General features: G+C 44.2%; 1 protein-coding gene across 1 annotated transcript; it reads left to right on the top strand.

The window, feature by feature from the left end:
• Nucleotides 1-4,421: 4,421 nt before the first annotated feature.
• LOC104277266 (syntaxin-binding protein 5-like) lies at nucleotides 4,422-12,270 on the top strand (the record flags this gene model as incomplete). Its single annotated transcript, XM_009873851.1, has 6 exons — nucleotides 4,422-4,661; nucleotides 5,617-5,977; nucleotides 6,938-7,103; nucleotides 10,162-10,273; nucleotides 10,638-10,858; nucleotides 11,851-12,270. Coding segments are annotated over 6 exons (1,142 nt in total), but the record flags the coding sequence as incomplete, so codon positions are not given.
• Between the last annotated feature and the right edge of the window lie 6,868 nt (nucleotides 12,271-19,138).

Here is a 19,138-nt window from a genome sequence, read left to right as displayed (position 1 = left end):
TCCTCGTAACAAGTGATATTTTTACTTCTGTGTTCCTAAGTTCAAGAAGAAAATCACTTTTTGCCTCTGTGTTAGTGCTACCTCTGCTATTTTAGAATAATCACAGTGAGAATTTCTTGGAAGACATGGTAGGTGAGGATGTGTTTCCCTTACAAAGCCTTTGCTGCAGCTGAGAATAGAGAAGTCAGGACATTCCCCTGAAGATGGCATGCATATTTTAATTACTATTCTCCCTTCTTTTTTTGTTTAATTCCATGGGAAAGTAAGGAAATTCCAGATTTGTTTCCTCTAAACAAAGGAAGTTAAAAAAAGAAAAGCCCTCAGAGCAATCTCTGCTCTGTAAAGGTGGCAGATGAAAGATGTGGAACTTCCTTACTCAAATTTCCTTACTCAAACTCTTGGAAAATCCCCAAACCCTCAATTAAATCTTCTCCTAGACCCCAGTGCACTGCAGCGGGACAGCTGTGTCACACAAGGGTAGAGCCAGGACCGTAACTGCTCAGGACTGCTTTCGTATAAATGTCATGATGACGGTTGGCTCAATTGTTCTTGTCCTTTTGCAATGCATGCGATTTTGTGGCAGTAGGTTACATTTCCAGACGGGCAATGCTTCAGCAATTACATGGAATCAGTACATTCTCACACGACGAGCGTCACTATACTGCTCACACATGGATGAACAAAGGTAAGACTCAAACCCACTGCCTTCGTTTTTATCCTGACATGTGAGTTGAAGTGTCCTGTGTGTTTCTGTCAGTGAGGTGGGCAGCAGATTAGAGGTTTTGCAGTTACTTTTAAACCTGCATGCTGCTGCTCATAGCTGGAACTTAACACTCAGTCCAGTGTTTTGATGGAAGTTGGTTCCTGAGTTTCCATCTGCATCTCACTAACCCAAATCACGCATAGGACAGAGCTGAAGGAAGACATTTGGATTAAACCAAGACTACTGTTGGAGGAGCAGTGGCATTTACGTTGTGTGGTCTTAACCCACAGAATGCAGCTTTTTGAAATGCACTGACTGCAGATAATAATGCTTCTGCTCAGAGCTGCTCGTAGTCTGACAGCTGAATAGCAGCATCTCCCAAATGATAGTCACGTGTTAGCTCTTGGGGACACTGGACCCTTCTGATAGTGCCCTCACCTCCTCTGCTGCAGGAGAAACAGCCTGAAGACATTTTTGGAAAAAAAGAGTCAAGAAATCTAGGTCTGCAAGAGGAAGAGAAGAAAAAAGGACATAGTCATCTGAGGGAGACAGCTGGGTGGGAGCAGAGGGATCCTGGGAGCTGGATATGTGCCTCTCAGAGAGAAGGGAAAACTGAGCTTTCTCAAAGCAGGAGGCAATTTAGTGTCAGAAGCACATTTACAAGAATTTGTCTTGTAGCAGAATGTTCTGCAGAGGAAAAGAGAATTGAGGAGCAGAAAAGTATCTGTCTGTCACATTATGAGTGTCCTGCGCTCTTACTGAAGCAGGGAGTCCAAATAAACTGTGTGTGGAACCCCTAAATAGTTCTGCTTCAGGCTCATGCAGAAAGATGTAGCTGTCATTCTTGCTACACCCATCACGCAGTGCAAGAAAAGGAACATATAAGAGAAATCCCAGAACATGATGGTTGGGTTAATTACTACAGATTGGCATTGTCCATACAGGTCAGCTTTTAAAAGATGAGACATAATTTTAAAACATAGCAATCATCCTAGAAAAGGATACAGCAAGTTTTTAAAGTTTCCCAAAGAAAATGCCTTTCTGTTTCCGTAGAGTAAAATGGATGCAATGGAGTGGTTTCTAAATAGAAAATTTGGGATATAATCTCTTTGAGAAAGGACTGCCAGGGAATAGGCCTGAACTAAATTTTATCCTGAAATCTAAGACTAGGAGAGATTTCTACCTTTCTTTAGAGCTAGCCAATAAAGTCACATAGTGATTGCAGCATTTTATAGGTTTTGGGTTGCTGTCCGGATATGTTTAATGATGTCAAATTTTGACATCTGTCATACTGGTCTTTAGAATTTTAGTTTGAGTAGTGTATTTAATAGAAAATGGCACAGTATGTTCCCAAAAGTGTCCCAAAGATTATGTCTGCTAGTGTCAGTTCTGCAAAGATGTATTAGTTAACTGTACTACACAGGAGTGAGGAACATTTCTTGTTAATTTAGGGAGGGAGAAAGCTTGATGACACATGCAAATGGCACATCATATATTTTAAGTTCCGTGTATGTCGCCTACACTGCATTTGTCCTTTCAACATCTATCTCAGTTTGAGCACCACCATATTTGAATTTTATGTGACTGTGATATTAATACACCTGTTAAAGAGAAAATTAATTACATAAGAACTTTTTTTTTAATTAGGTTACCCTTTGGGAGGGGAAATATATATATACATATATTTGTAAAGCTCTGATGATCTCTGCCTTGAAATTACTGTCTTCCCCTTCTTTACCTGGCAGCTATCACTGTGCTTAGGAAGGAGCTGGGCCAACCAGTCCACTGCAGGAGAAGTACAAACTGCTTGGGGTTATGGGAAACACTAATTCTCAAGGTATTAGAAGCTGTGTTTGCACATGAATAAACATTCCCAGTTTTATGCAGATGTACTGAGCAGTACTGAGCCAGAACTAGAGTGCTACAACAGTGCCTACATGAAGGTGAAATGTGGTGAGGGTAGTGCTTGAAAGTTCAAGCAGAGCTTCGTTTCTCTTCCATGAGAGTGGGACTGAAGTGCCAGGGTGGCCGTCCTGAGGAGCTCCTGTCTGACAAGTTACAGATGCCCTCAAAGAACAGAATCATAGAATGTCAGGGGTTGGAAGGGACCTCTAGAGATCATCTAGTCCAACCCCTCTGCCAGAACAGGATCACCCAGGGCAGCCACACAGGAACACATCCAGGTGGGTTTAAATGTGAAAGAGTGGCAGAAGAACCTGTCCCCAACCCTGTGTGCCAGCTTTTAAAGTGACATATGTTGCGATGCTTGGGGTGGTTCCAGTAGTGCTTTCCTGTGGGTCTCTCATCTTTCTCAGGTAGTTGCTGTGAAGAGGATAATTTCAGCAGTTTACACTGAGTTATCTGGGTAGGGGAATACACTGCTGCAATACATTGTCTGAGGAAGAGATTCACCAGTGAGACTTCTGATGGAGAGCAGGAAACATATGTAATATGAGGCTTAGCCCTGTTTTAGGTTGTACTACGTGAGAGAGTCCTTTTCTAAAATTATTCTTCACACATGGCAGAAATTATTTTTCATTTTAGACATTTCTACTTCATAATGACAGTTTCAGAAGCAAGCATTTTATCTACGGTCCAATGGTTTCAACTGTTTCTCCATCTCTAGAACCTCCTGGTCCTCCAGTTGTTGCTGTTGCAGAAGAGCACGTGAGGTTTCCAGTGATCTAGTCCTATTTTTGACTACAGTTTGTTTGAGAGCAGCACTGGCACAAATTGTTTTGCAAAGACTGTGCTAGCAGCCGGTCCTACTCTCTTCTTCCCTCTGTATCCTTTACTCTTTGGTAAGGTTCTAGCCTCAGTGTGCTTTTATAGCCTCCAGCACATTGCCACTGACAGCTCCTGCTGACGCCAGGAACCCCCTCGCGCAGCTTTGTCCTTCCTGCCTGGCACTAGGCAAAGCAAAGCGGAGATCCTACATCCTACAGCAGTCAGACCCCGTTTGTTGTTATTTCCCTCTGAAAAGCTCGGAGAGCGTCTCCATACCTGTGTGTGTGCAGTGAGGACAACACGGCTCTGCCTCCAGCTGGCTCTCTCTGTTGCCTACTAAAGCTGAGGCAGAAAGATGAACCAGTGGGTGCCGGCTCACTATGCAGTTGTTGCCAAGGGCACCAAGCAGGTTTCTCACTTCACTCCCTGGGAAGCCGGAGTTGATTTGTACCCTGAGACGTTTTGGATGCTGGGATCAGTTTAGCAATGGGTATATTTTTTCCCAGAGAACAGTTATTAATAGCTTGACAATAAACAGTGGCTGTGCTCTAACATCCTAGCAATGGAAGCAAGAGCTGAGCAAAGGACACATGCTCTGAAGTTGGTAATAGCGTCTCCCTTCATGTCCTGCAGCTATGAGATACATGGATTAATTTTAAATGCATTGGTAACATATGGGTCTAAAATTATTTCATGCTATTTAGAACAAGTCCTTTGAGCTAAGGCTGTTGTAAATTCTAATTATTCTGTGCTAATCTCCATAATAGGCAGCTATTTCTAACGCAGATCTAACTGATGAGGTCTGACAGCATTTTCCACACTTATTTATACAGCGGCAGCAAGCTGGTACTGTGCTGGTATCAGAATGTTTGCTCAGGTTACAAAAAACTCTGTGTTTTCTGTACTCCTCGGGGAGTTTCCATTTGCTGCAGGCTTATGACTGTTCTGGAATTGTCAATTTATGCCTGTTTGCTTGTATTTCTTTATGCAGAAAATAGGGAAAACTCCTTCAGCCGTTCCCGAAGCTCCAGCGTTTCCAGTATTGACAGGGACTCAAAGGAGGCAATTACAGCTTTGTACTTCATGGAGTCCTTTGCCCGAAAGAATGACTCCGCTGTCTCCTCCTGTCTCTGGGTTGGAACGGGCCTCGGTATGGTCTTAATCCTCTCCCTTAATCTGCCTGCTAGTGATGACTTACGACAGTCAGAGCCAGTCATGGTGTCACCCAGTGGTAAGAATGCAGCTCTTTTCTTGTTTATTTTTATCTGTCTTGGTACAACAGGGGGAATAACTGTGTGATTTTGTGTGGCCTTTTGGGTAGAAATTTCTCAATAGATCTGTCAAGCAACAGCCACTAACTACTTAGAGGCCACATGCATAAATAACAATGTTCGTGAGAGACCCGCAGCTTCATGGACTCCCTCTCTTTGGTTGTGTTATTTCCAAAGATTACCTTGTGTCCTGGGTGAAGTTACACGTTTCCTGTGAGGAAAGGGAAATCAGCAGAGTTTCTTCATATCATGAAATTACAGTCCTGTATAAAGCTCTAGTGCAATCCTATTTGGGATGCTGTGAAGCACGGTTTGGCTGCCTTACTATCAGAAAGCTGCAGAGAAGCAGAAGGGAGTTCAGGAGAGGAAACAAAAATGTTGGCAGGTTGATGTATCAGGAGAAATCCTTGGCTGAGTGAGTGGCAGATGGTGTAGCAGAGAGAACAGAGGGCTGAGAGAGGTCAGGTCTGAGGAGAGGCACTATGCGCTTAGTATACTTAAAGTAAAATAACGACAAAAATCAAAGGATGCACAGGAATAGAGGTTTCCCACCCCAGTTTGTTTGAAAAGCAATGCTGGAAGGTCATCAGAGTCAGGAGAGCAAATTTACTGATGGGGCATAAATACCCTACCAGTATAATGTAGAGATAAACAACAGCCTGTGTTTATGGTATTCAACAGCATGTATTATATGCATTATTTGATATAGACTGCCTGAGACCTTTTCAGTCCTGGCATCTTGTTCACTTTCTTTTGTGGTCAGGAGGAACTGAGCAAGGAAGACTTGCCCCTTAGCCCGATTAACCTGTTCACTCTGTTTACAGAAGCTGAGTATCAGCTATGCTGCACGCGTTCACGGTACTGACAAGTTTAATTGTGGTGCCAGTGCCAGCGAGAGGAAATTGTATTTTGCAGGCACAGTTCTGACACTGAAAGGAGCCGTGCTGACCTTTGCATGCTTGGACTGCATGGGGACATTGACACATCCACCGTATGAAGTATGGAGGGACCCACACAGTGCTGATGACGGTGAAAAAACAAGAAAAAGGAAACTTGTCATGCATTCCCCTTCCTCCTCCCAGGATATGGGTGATCATCAATTTGCAGTCATTTGTTCAGAAAAACAAGCCAAAGTCTTCTCATTGCCTTCCCAAACATGTCTTTATGTCCACAACATCACCGAAACGTCCTTTTTATTGCGAGCAGATGTGGTCACCCTCTGTAACAGCGTCTGTCTGGCGTGCTTTTGTGCCAATGGGCACATCATGACACTGAGGTACTTATCTAACTAATCTTGTGGCAAAACTAAGCAAAGAGGTGGCACAGTGCCGTCACATTCCACTTGTGTTTGCTCCGGAGTGCCCGATGCTCTGCATTCACTCCCTGGTGGGTGCGTTGAGTGCCCTGCCTTGCCTGTTCCTTGGCCTGTCTCCACATGGGGAGTTAAGGCAGCTGCACAGCAAAGCCAACTCGTTTATTGCATAGTAAACCCCCCATGATGTCTGATAATAGTTAAAAACTATCGTAAAAGAAAACCCTGGTAATTTTACTCAGTTATGGTAAGTCGGGTATAGGGGAGTACAGAGAAACTCAGGCATAGAAAGGGTGCTGTTTATCCAGTGTGAAGGAGCAAGTCCTATTCTTGACATTTTGGAAGATTTTCCACTGGGAGCACTTGGTTCCCCTTCCTCGTCATCCCCACCAGAGAGTTGGCGGTGCAGCAGCCCATAGCCATGCCCTTGGCTCGCCATAACCCCTTTCCCCAGCAAGGCCGTTTAAATTTTGAAATTTTTTGCCATCCAAAAGGGCGAACCAGTAGGAGCTGGGAGGACATCCAAGGTGATGCTGGAGCCTTTGTCTGCGGGGTGCAAGCAGGGCCCTGCCGTGCCGGTTCCTGCAGCAGCCCATGCGATAGCTGGGGACAGGCCTTACCCTGTCAAGTGCCCGGGCACATGGCACAAACTGTCCTGTGTCACAGGCACAGCCTGAATCCAGACAGCATGAGAAGCCTAAGGGTCATTGAGGCAAGGCAGCTGAAACTCCTCCATGCAGGGAAACAAAATATGCTGGGAAGGCGGCGTGTTTATGGCAGAATTTCTCAGCTTAGAGCTGCACTTTAACTGTTCTAGTTAGGAAAAGCATAAAAAGCTTAAATATTGGTTTAAAATACAGCCAGTGGGGCAGGTGTACTGTGTGTGGCAGCTGGTGACTAACCGGTCTATCTGCTTCTCTTCAGCTTGCCCAGCCTTCGCCCGCTGCTGGATGTCAACTATTTGCCAGTGACAGACATGAGGATAGCGCGGACCTTTTGTTTCACTAACGAAGGGCAAGCTTTGTACCTCAGCTCTCCCACAGAGATCCAGCGCCTGACATACAGCCAGGAGATGTGCGACAATCTGCAGGTGGGGCTCAAACCCGTACTTCGCTGCTGTCTTGACCCGCTTAGAGTCAAGGTGATTCATTTTGATCCCAGAGGTGAAATTAAGACACAAAGATGTCAGATGTCACAACAGCCCAACTTTTTATTGACTCACAACCACTGGAGAGCGATCGGAAAGAAAGAAGAGGAAATGAGAAAGCAAAGCAGTAAAACATTTAAGAGAGAAAGACGTATATCTACCACCACAGATCCAGTGACCTCTCACAGGTCCGCCTGTTTTGATTTGGTGGGGAAGAGTAGCTGTTCACAGTGACATTATAGAGAGTCCCAAGAACTGCTTTGCCTACCCTCCTCCTGTTTAGCGCATGTCAGGAGTGATCTTTACCCGCCCCACGCAGCATCGCCTCTGTTGGTGGAGCACACATAGTTGTCCAGAGGGTTCTTTTTTCCAGATGTTGTATGACTGTGCACCTTTGGGTTTTTGCAGACGTAGTATGACTTGACAACTTGCACACCGCTGGGCTTTTGTGCTTGCAAGACAGCTGCCTTATCAGCAGTTGAGCTGGGCCCTAAAGTTGTTGGTTAGGGTTTTTCAGTAGTCGAATCAAGCCCTATGGCTGATCAGTAGTCCAAGCTTGCAAACGGTAGCCTTGAAGTTCCTTCACGGGGAATTTCAGCAAGGTTGAGACAAACATTTAACAAAGTCTCTTACAGGTGCATTTTTTGCTTGTAGGCTATCGGCCCGACTCATCTGAAGTATGTCACCATGCGTTTACTGCTAGTCTCCAAAGTGCAGGCTGTGCCGCAGCAGCACAACAGAGGTGCTCCTCTCCGCTTGCCCTGGCCAAGCGATGCCAAAGCAGCGGAGAGAGGACAGTGGCTCTGTCCCTGTTTGGATTTTCCGTGACCCTGTCACCTTGCCCTGAGGGCTGACCCAAGCCTACAGCCTGCCCACCTGCAATTGCGATCTCTGCCGGCTCTGTTGCAGATTTGTGCCCAAATGGGCGCAAAATCATCTTCACAGCCTGTTTCTCTCCAAGTCCTGCCATACGAAAGACCAACTGTTAAAAATGACTGAAGGGAAAGAAGGGGAAGCTACAAATGGATAGCAGATACAGCAGTTGGTATCAGCATGTGTTCAACCACACAGCAACTGCCTCAGTGAAAATATGAATTCCTTTCTGTATTTTTATCATTATTTTTAAATTTTAACTCTAAAAATATCTTAATACATGCAGCTTTCAGTAGATAGGGAAGTGTGAGACAAAGCAGTGTGGTTAATATAAAAAAATGCTCTGTTTTAATATATTTTTAATTTATTTACTATTGTTTTTACTCCAGTAATTGGTACTCCCCTTCTTCCACATGAGGAAAGCATGTCCCGTGGTACATTAAAATACAGTAGCTATAGAAATGGTCTAATTAAAATAATTTATTTTTTAGCAAGAGGTCTTTACAATGTTAGATTTGGTTTGTGGGTTTGGGGGTTTTTTTGCAATGAAAATGCAAATTAAAAAGCCATTTACTGAAGAGGAGGAATTGTGAGAGGTTACAGGGAGAAAGATGAGTAATGAAACAGGAAAAAAAAAAAGACGGGGAATAAGTTCTAGGTTATATAATTAGCAGCAAACTAGGATGGAAATATAAGAGAAATAGTCCTGCCAGCACTCATTATGCCCTAGGGAATAACGTGTGCTGAGCTGCTCAGCTTGCATCACAGCACTGTCTGTCTCAAGTCTGAAAAAGCACGGGGAGGAGCGAGCAGTGCACACAGGCTTTTGCGCATTGGAGAAGCGATTATTTTGCAGGGAACCAATTTTAAAATGAGCAAAAGGTTTGATCGATGTAGCTGAGAATATGGACCTACAGTGAGAGGCTTTTACAACTAGATTTTGTTTCATTAACCTCAGCAGCACTGTACGACAGAGAACCGCAGGGAAACATAGCCCTTGCTTCTCTGCACTGCCGGACTGTGGCCGCTTTTATCTTGGATTTTACGCAGAGGACAGTACGAGGCTTGCACAGTCATTATGTGTGTACACAGAGCCAATGACCCAGGATCACCTGCTACCTGGCGGGGAAAAAAAAAAAAAACCAAAGCTGGGCTGCGTGAGAGCTGCCACTTAGGCCGAAAGGGCTGTGGTAATTTTTCTTCCCAGAGCAGGTGACGATGCGGAGGAGCGGTGAGCGTGAGTCACAGCCCTGTCCTAGCGCTCAGCCTCCCAGGAGCCCAGCTCTTGGTGCAGCACAGCAGCTGCAGCTGCCTGTTGAGGCTGGGATGAGCAAACACGGTGCCGAGCAACAGGGCCGCGACTGCTCTCGGCACACACAGCCTCACTGGGTTCAAACACGAATGGGTCAGCAAACACTTCCTTCATCGGTTTTATTCTGGAAAGCTTGCTTTTCCTAGCGCTGCTGCAGATCCATCCAAACCTAGAATTTTGTTCGGGTCAACTGCTTCAAGACCTGGAACTGTGATAGTGCCTTCAGAGATGGTTATTTAGCATTACTGATGGCACTGCCAACATGCACGGTAAGGGCAGTGCAAGCGGAGGTTGTATGGAAGGTGATGGGATTTTGTGGTTTTTTTCTAAAAAAAACAACAAACCTCCGAGCTCTCTGAACTGCTAGCAAGCTCTGAACTCAGGTATGCTATGAAGGGAAAATAGCAAGTGTCTGCCCTGCGTGCCTGGATAACCACTAAAGCGAACCACATAATTCACAACTTGTTTGTTCAATTACAGTGTCGCCTCTGCTATTTCTAAGCAAAATATGATCTTATCACTGATATTTTTATTCCGCTTACATCTTTTTTTCTCTGTGGTAATGAATGTAAGATTGGGCAGCGACAAATCAAGCCCCTTTGAGAGCATGTGTGAATCCAGTTAGCCCAAGCATTTGCCTTTCATGAAACAGAAATGTTAAGTGCTCACTACTGCTCACACAGCAGATTCTTTTAAAACTAGCTGATTGGATACAATGCATGTGGCTCGTTAATGCAAATAAAGAAACACCAAGAAAGAACTGCTTTCACTGCACTAATTTTTCTCATAGATTGCTTTCGTCTAACTTTTTGCTAGGACATGCTTGGGGATTTGTTTACTCCTGTGGAAACACCAGAAGCCCAAAACAGAGGCTTTCTCAAAGGACTTTTTGGAGGAAGTGGACAAGCTTTTGACAGAGAGGAGCTTTGTAAGTAATTTATTGGGGGCCGGAGGGGTTGCAGAAATTATTTCATGGAAGCCCCTGCCCTCGTCATTTAGAAATGGAGTGGTACACAAACTTTGGGTTCCTGATGAAAAAATAAAGATGATATTGTGATGAAAGGGGAGGGTCCTCAGTTGCCTTCCCACAATGCCTTCATCTTGGCAGCTTCTTTTGAGCAACTGCAAGGAGGGGAAGGGAGGCCACGATTCCAACATAGATGCACCAGCACAGAGCAAAACCTGTCACACGGGCCATCTGCATATCAAACGTCCTCACCCCTCAAGGCTGAGAAGCCCTGAGAGAGCCATGGGCAGGCGCTCATTCCTGTTGGTCCATTTCTCATTTGCAGTTGGTGAGGCCACAGCAGGAAAAGCCTCCCGCAGTCTTGCCCAGCACATCCCTGGATCCGGTGGAATTGAAGGCGTGAGAGGAGCCGCGGGAGGAGTCATTGGGGATTTGACTCGTGCGCGCATTGCCCTGGATGAGAGAGGCCAGAAACTGGGAGAGCTGGATGAAAGGACTGCGAGCATGATGGCCAGTGCGGAAGCATTTTCCAAACATGCACATGAGGTAGGGGCCCTGGCACCGCACACCCCAAACTAAGAACCACTGACCTTGCAGCTGAGCCTTTGCTTCCCTTTGGGAAACTAAAGTAGGGTTCTCCCCATTCACCTACTCGTGGTCTTTGAAGTGTACTCGTGTTAACAGAGATGACATTTTTTCCTGCTCTCAAACAATGAGAATGCTGAAAATAAACTTCCATTGCATGCCCCTTCCTTTCCATGTTTTCATAAATGAGCAGCCTCTGAATTTAGAATGTGGCACTTCTCATCTCTCACCTTTCTCACTAATTCATTAGAATTATTTTCTTGAAGCCACTTACCACAGCACATCTCCACAGTAAGGCAGAAAACAGGTAGGTGGATATGTCTCTAGGAACCTTTACAGATCTTGTTGGGAAGAAGAGAACATTTCTAGTATAACACTGTGGGTACGGTTGTATAGAACAGGGCTTGCCTCGAATAGACAGTTTCTGCGCTTAGAGCTGGAAATGGAAAGCTCATCCATCCCACTCTGTTAAGGCTGGGAATCAACTAAAGTGATTTTCTTTGAAGCTAAAACAACATTAAAGTACACTTCCCCAAATGCATTGTTTTTCATTTAACATACACCACATCTCTGGACAAGACCTTTACATTTTTATTGCCTTTTGCAAGTTTGTGTTAAAAATACGCAGAAAAAAATTTTGCCCAATGCAGGAAGTTTATATATTCAGGGCATATCTACTGTGCTCCATAGATAAGCTTCTTTCTTATAGCTGTAAAAAGCAAGATCCTTGTCATTCCCATAGCAGGTAGCTACTTATTTCTTTATTTAAAATGTAACAATTATGAAACTAAATACTAGGTCTCTGTGGACTCAGGACCAGATGCCACTGTCAGTGAAGTACTGCATCGCTCTTACTTTTTTACTGAGGAAGTGACAGCTGAAGGGCCCAGGTCACGTGTGGTGCCTCATGTGCAGAGCAGAGTTTTATATCTGTTTGTTTCCCGTTTCTGTAGGTGATGCTGAAATACAAGGACAAAAAGTGGTACCAGTTTTAGACTTTCAAAGCAGCAGCTTGCAGTGGAGAACACTGTTCAGGGAAGCAACGTTCATTCCCAAATCTACCAGTCACTGGCCAGAGACAGTCTTCTCTCCTAGAAGATGTTTTCCTGTTACGATTATTGGATTCATCACTGTGGGAGTCAAGGAGAAATTTAAGAGACCGTGGGACGGAAGCTAGAATCATGTGGGTCTTACTCCAACAGCTGGCTCATGCAGTAGCCGATTTTTTCCAAAAGGAACTCAACCATCACTGTGGCATGTAGTTTTTCAGAAGCTGTAGGTATGAACTGTGGGGAGTGCGTCGGATTAAAAATATTCTGTACAAACTCGAATGTTAATGCACTTATGAAACTTTGCATGACTAGTTGACATCTTAAAAAAAAAAAAAAAAAAGAGAAAAAGAAAGCATGTTGTGACCGAAGAAAAATGGGATTTATTTCTATTCTCAGCAAAAAAAAAAATACTTAAATGGCAAAAATCTTTATTTTTTAAAAGTGACATTACAAAAAGCCAGTACATTTCAAGCATGTTTGCTACCATTCTCAACATAAAAATGAGTTGAGCTACATTTTCTTATCTGCTATTTATTCCCCTTAAAAAATCTTGCCTGAAATCAGTGCTCTTTAACTGCTACCAGAAAAAAATAAATAACTTCCAAATTCTATATGCCCAAAATTTAGAGATTTTTCAAGTAGCTGGGCAGGCACTATCTGAAATGTCAGCAAAACATGAGCATAGATGGTTTATTTGAAATGCAGAGCACACGGCAACGTCATCCTTATCTGCACTTTCTTTTAAATGTGCTCTAGATTCATCTCAGTTGTCCTTGAAGGTGGCTGTGGCAATCTCTTTTCCTGTGGTGTCTATATCTCTTGGTTGCCCTTTTTTCTTGGTAGCAGGAACAGAAAATCAGCTTAGAAATCGCTTCTTTGAGTTAGGAAAGGCAAGATGGAAAACCATAGGGCTACAGGTTGGAGAGTCCTGTCAAGTTCCACTCACAGAAGTTGCTAAGCAGCTTTGCAGAGCAGGAATTTTCTTCTTAAGCGGTCAGTCAAAACTCTGCTAAGGAAACTGTACGATCAGCCCCCCTAAAGCTGGAGGGAGAGAGGTCACAGCAGCAAGACTAAATTGTGGACCAAGGGAGGAACACAAAAAACAACTGTCAACATACGGTGCTCAGTTGGCACATACATAAAATACACCATGGGTGAGTGGCAATTAATTTTCTGCTCACGCTGCTAAAAGTAATTTGCTTCTGCTTCAAAGTGGCTTGTTTGGTTTCTGCAGTGAGCTCCTGAGAAAATGCTCCAACCTGCAACTACAGAGCAGAACAGTAAGTGGAACCTGTTACCCCTCAATGCCAAGAGATTCCTAGTCCGTGAGCATGTTGCAGACATGGTAGCCTGCAAGAGCAAGCTTCCTTGCCACACAGGTCAGCTGTTAAGTTAGAAATTTTTCTAAGCTTGGCTTCGAAGGAATGCACTGAAGGTTTGTTTTCATGTGCCTGGATGTAGTTTCAGATTAGACAAGTGAGGAAAAGTGGAAAAGCAGCATTTACAAACTGTCTGTGTGAGAAGAGTAACATTCTCTATCCCTTCAAAGAGTGCTGATGGACCTTCCCCCTCCTAACTCGACCTCAACTTCACTGGCATTTGTATCACTCCAGTGGTCAGATGATCTCTTCAAAGATGCCTTTCCCATGGCCTTCCTTTTCTCACAATAAAACAGAGCCTGGGAAATTGCACAGTCCAGAAGGCTGGCTTCACTGTCAGCCGAGCTGCACAAGTTCAAGGGTTGGAACAGATGTGAGGTTTTTAAATTCATGTTTTTATAGCACAACAGGAATTTCATGCTAAGATTTTTACATTTCTCTGTGGGCAAAATCAAAACAATGGCCCTGACAGGTCTAGCTCAGTTGGGAATGAGACTCAACAAGTTCCTCTCTGTCACTGGAGAAACTGCTCTACAGTTGTGAGAATGGTAGAAAAATGTTGAGGAAAAAAAGGTCAAAGCCCAAGCAGTGCCTAGGTTTCTGCTGAGGGTTAAGGAATTGGTGTTGTTCGCGAGCCAAGAGGCAACAGCAAACTCACGATGCTGATGCCAACAGGAATGAGGTTGGGGAATTCCCTCCAGCGACCACAGAACTGACCACCTCCATGTGGGTGAGGAAGTACCGCTGGAACCAGGAGTCTAGACTGAGAAATGAATGAGAACATTATAGCAATTCTATCTTCTGTTTAAATGCATATTTGTTCTCATTTGGGGGCAGCAGATCATGCAAACCCTCTAACCAGCTTCCTAGCCTTTGCTCCTCCTGCCTTCTCTGCTTTGACAGAGAAGCGAAGCGGCCATCACTCACCTTAAGCCAAGTCTGCCCCACTAGCGTTTGCGCTGCGCCCAGCTCCACGCTTGCTTCTGCGCTGAGCCGGTGCAGCCGGAAAAGCCAGCACCAGTTCCAGTGCGGCACTTGGATGGGCTATGGGGCCAGCTTCCACCATGAATTGGTGTGACGCTGTCAGTCTTTAAGGACACTGCCCAGGCGAGCGGCAGCATGTGGCACTCGGGCAGCAGCCGTGCCAATGACAAGGAACCCACTACTTCGGTGTCAGCTTTCAGGTGCACCTCCCCTGGGTGACCATCAGGGGAAAGGTCCCCATCATCTTGATTTCAGTGGCAATGTCTTCAGGCTGGAGCTAGAGCCCACTCGCAAGGTTGAGAATCACGTGTTAAAAAAAAAATAAAATTAAAAATTAAAAGCAACTTTTAATTGCTAAACACTACAGCACACCCAGAGAGCAAAGTGTCTTTAACAAGTCTTTTACACAATGCCTGACTGACTCTGGCTGCCAACAGTCTCTAGTTTAACACTGGATGGGGGTGGGGGGAAGGAACCAAACACAAACTAACCCTGCCAGTAGATTTCCATTTGCATTTTTATGCAACAGAGAAATGAGAACCTACCATCCCTCAAAGTTAACATTTTTAAAGCTTTTCAGCAACTTTTCTCTAGTCCTCCCCATCAGGTCACAGCTGTATCTTGCTTTTCGCTCTTACATATTTTACATATTTCCAGACCGTTACAAATTACTATTTCTGTTAAGTTCACTACTTGTGACTATAATTATCAATTTTCTTGTAGTCTGTAGAGATCTAACAAGTTGTATATGTTTGTATATAGAATATTCTATATATATAAATATATATATGTAATGTATATGTTGTACAAGTTTGTTAGTGCACACTGTTAAATGCTTTCTATCAAGATTTATCATGTATGTGGGGAGAAAAAAGAAAAAAAAAAACACAACAAACTTCACTTACAGACTTCAGTGAGGGAGGAAAATCTCTTGCCTGGTTGATTTATTGTGAAATGAGAGGGAGTGTGGAACTTTTGAAAGGCCTGACCTGAGCGCTGCTAAAGGCTATTAGCAAAAGACAAAAGACGGCAGCATTCTGAGCACAGCGTGTGACCTGACTTGCTTTAAGAAAATCGAGGACACGAGCTGTCACTGGATGTTGAAATCATGTGCTTTCACCTTTCCCGCTAAGGCAGCACCACCTCGAGCAAAATCCTAAGCTTAGACATATCTTCAGCATTGCAGCCCTCAGTTGCAATAGACCTGATTGGCTGGAAACATTATTTCAATTTAAAATGCTCCTTGTTCATTTGGGTGCCCTGTTCCCTCCCAGTCTTTTTCACAGGAGCTTTCAATCACAACCACATCCAAAACCAGACACACAGAACTTCCAACAGCACAGCCCCCATCTGAATTTGACTAGATGTGCTTAATCTTGGATGTAGAGCTGTAGAAAGAGTATACAGAGAAAATACATTAAATTAGATACCTATACATTTTCAGAGTTGGCAAGTCTTCAATGAAGTACAAGGTATTTTGTTAATTGTTTGGTTTTTGTTGTTTTGATTTATTTTTTTTAAATCATTCCTAGAGTTTTAACGTATGCTTCAAACCTTTAATTAAAAGACATGATAAAGGAAAATTTGAGAATCAGGTTTTGTTTTGTATGATGACCTGTTTTCTAAATTTTTTTATGGGTCTGCTGTTCAATTATGCACATTAATTAGACTTTCCCTGCATTGCCAGAATATAGCTTGTTACACAAATATTTAACAGAAATACTCTATTTACTACATCTATTGTATAAAATTATCACATAGAGAAATTCTCTAGAAGAGTTTACATATTCCTGTTGCAGGAACCCTTTCACACCATTGCATATTTGCACTGTAATGCAGATATGCACACCGAAATATTGTCTTCAGTACACAACTTAAGAAATGAAGAAATCACCGCAGCTTAAATAGGAGCTGTGTTCAACCTCAGGACTCCGCCATTCATAAACTGTGTGAGTTGTAACATGGGCAAAAAGGCAGATTTCAGTTAATTACGCCCCTTAAATACCCTGCCCCCATCAACATCCTTTTCCATAGCCTAAAGGTGAATTCAAGCACAGTATGTGTCAGTCTTGAACGGGTTTTTTTTTTGCCTTGGTATGGTCTGAGTAAGAACACACTCTCTCTCATTAAGGAACTACGTGTGGCCATTCGTAGTCAACTCGTCATTTTAGGTGTATAAGCAATAGTCACGTAAATGAGTGTTTCCATTCATGTGTTTTGTTTTGTGATTAAATCAACAGATTGAACATTGTACTTTTTTAAATAGCAACCAATATTCAGATTCAGTGTCAAGGAAATGTGGACAGAATATGTGTGGCGTTTGTTAAACGAGTCATTACCTGTATCTCAGAACGAAGGCGCATCTAGGGTGAACCACACACCCCTGCGCTAACCATGTCCTGTTTCCACAGGCATCCTAAATCAGAGTCGCAAAAGGAAAACTAAGGCATCTTTTAACCAAGGCTGTTTCGAGTCCCTAGTAAACAATCAAAAAAAAGAGGGAAAGAAAATAAAGGAAAGAATTGGTATTAATTGGTGTAGATCTTTTTTTTCTCCATCCTCCACTGCTAGATTCTTTATACTATTTCCAAGGTGCGTGGGTTTATGTAAAGCCTTCGGATGGACTTTACCTTACTCACTCAAGAGAACGGCAAACTCAGCCAGGGTGGTTGCTAGTGTGGAGATAGCCACCTCCTGTCCTCTGGCAGCTGAAGCCTGGACCGCAGCTGATACTCCTTTGGTCTGCTGCAGGCAGCTCGCTGGGTACTCATGGTCATAACGCTGGTCCCTGGGAATATCAGCCTTGTCACCTAGGCTCCTCAGCCTACTGAGAGCACCCTTCGCAGCACTTCAGGGTAAAACCTACAAGCTGAAATCTCAGAAGGGCAGAAGTGAGCTCATTTAAGGGCACTTATCAGCAAGAAGGATTGAGTTGCTCTGCCAGGAGAGGCTCAAAAACATCAGCCAAAGCTACTGAGCTTCCCAGCTCCTTTTTTTCAGCTATGGATTTACAAGAAAAAAAAAAAAAAAAAAAGGGCAGGAAAAACTCTATATCTCTCTTCTTGATGAAATGTAAACAGCATGGAAGAAAGGCAAAAGGACCAAACCAGACCAGATCATGTGTGTGTCACCTTTTGTCACCTGCCTCTGTCCCACCACTGCCCAGCTACAAGAAAGCGCACAGAGTGCTGTCAGTAGGCAGGGACAGAAGGAAAGTTGCAGCAGAAACATCAAGGGAAAACAAGCTTCTGGTCTGCGTGTGAGCAAAAAGACCAAGCAGCTGTATCGAATATGGACAGCAGGAGTTCCTGCTACTGCATCTGGGGAAGTTCTGCCTCATACCAGCAGTAGGCCGAATCAAAAACTGAGTCATTTTGACAAAAAAGTACATATGAACTGAGCAGAACAAGGCTGCTCAACAGTGGAAGGGGATGGGCTCTCCCTGAGAGGAGCTGGGTCACAAAGCTTCACGTGATGCGAAAACAAGGCGTTCCTGGTGACCACAGCTATTTGACAGGACTGGGTCTCGACCCAATTTCTTCTGGCAGACAGACACTCCCCTGCTGTTGCAGTAGCCAGGCAAGGGCAGCACAGAGCAAGGCTTGGCTGCAGTAGAATTCCCTGTACGCAGAGAGACAAGGCTTCATGACAAACTGAACTCTGAACCCTCTCGCAGCTTTCATCTGTCCCGGTCTCAGCCTGCCAGACCATGTGTGTTACTGCACATCCTGTGTGGCACCAGCTAATGGTAGGCAGGAGTGGGGTGCAGAGAGACACACACATAAACCAGCTGAGGAACAGGGAGAAAATGCAAATGAGACGCATCCCACCCTGTCTTCAAGATGACAGAGAGTAACTTTCTCGCTGGTTGTTGGCCCCTGAACTAGAAAAGAAGCCCAGTTTCCAACTAAACACAAGCTTTGGCCTATCAGGAGCACGGGGAGAGGGGCCCACAGGCAAAAATAACAAAGTAATGTGAGCAGACAAACTCCTTCTACCAACTTCAGAAAAATAACAGGTATCGTCTTCTATATGGTACCAAGCAGTGCTCCTGTTTACCCAACCTAAGCTCTCTTCTGCTCCCTCTGCTTAGTCTCACTAGTAGTTAGAAGTCTAATCAAAATTAAGGAACGTAAATAGCAGCAAATCAAGCAACAGCTCAGAGTCAGTTCTAATACCATGACTCAAACGCTGCAGCCGCCTCACTCACAGAGCAGTGGCCACCTCTTATTTTCTCATTTGCTCCAGATTACTGCTTAATTAAAATGAACTCATTGAGTTTGTTTAGCAAAATATATTTAGTTCTGTGTCAACCCCCTTACTGATTACCATCACTCCTGTCTAGTGAGCTCGTTGGGAAATACATGTGTGAGCCATCCTTCTGGAATTCTAAAGACAGTACGCAGGGGGCGGAAAATATAGTGATGTGCCAAAGAACAAACAATTCGAATTACAGAAGCTCCGGTGAGGCCTGAAATATGGCACAGGTGTGTCACCGCATGACACCCCGGGACAGGAAATCATTCGGCCATGTGAATCAATAACGAGTCCAACCCAACACCTCCACAGGCAGAGCACACAAATGGTGAGACGCTGGGGTGCCGAGGCTCAGATCTGCCAGTAACAAAAGGTTTAATAAGCTAAGAAAAGAAACAACTGTGAATAGTTGAAAAGAACGCTGTGAATAAGAGCCTGGCCATCAGGTGGCAGATGTGGCGGAAACCCACAGCACAGAGCAGGCAGGCAGGACAGAAACAGACAAAAAAAATCTCAACGTCAAGTGACATACAAAACAGGAAAGAAGGCCAAGCTGGTGCTGAGAAGAG

This window comes from Apaloderma vittatum, unplaced genomic scaffold (assembly GCF_000703405.1).
Source record: "Apaloderma vittatum isolate BGI_N311 unplaced genomic scaffold, ASM70340v1 scaffold12397, whole genome shotgun sequence".
NCBI classification, from domain to species: Eukaryota; Metazoa; Chordata; class Aves; order Trogoniformes; family Trogonidae; genus Apaloderma; species Apaloderma vittatum.
This window is presented reverse-complemented; position numbering and strand designations above follow the sequence as displayed.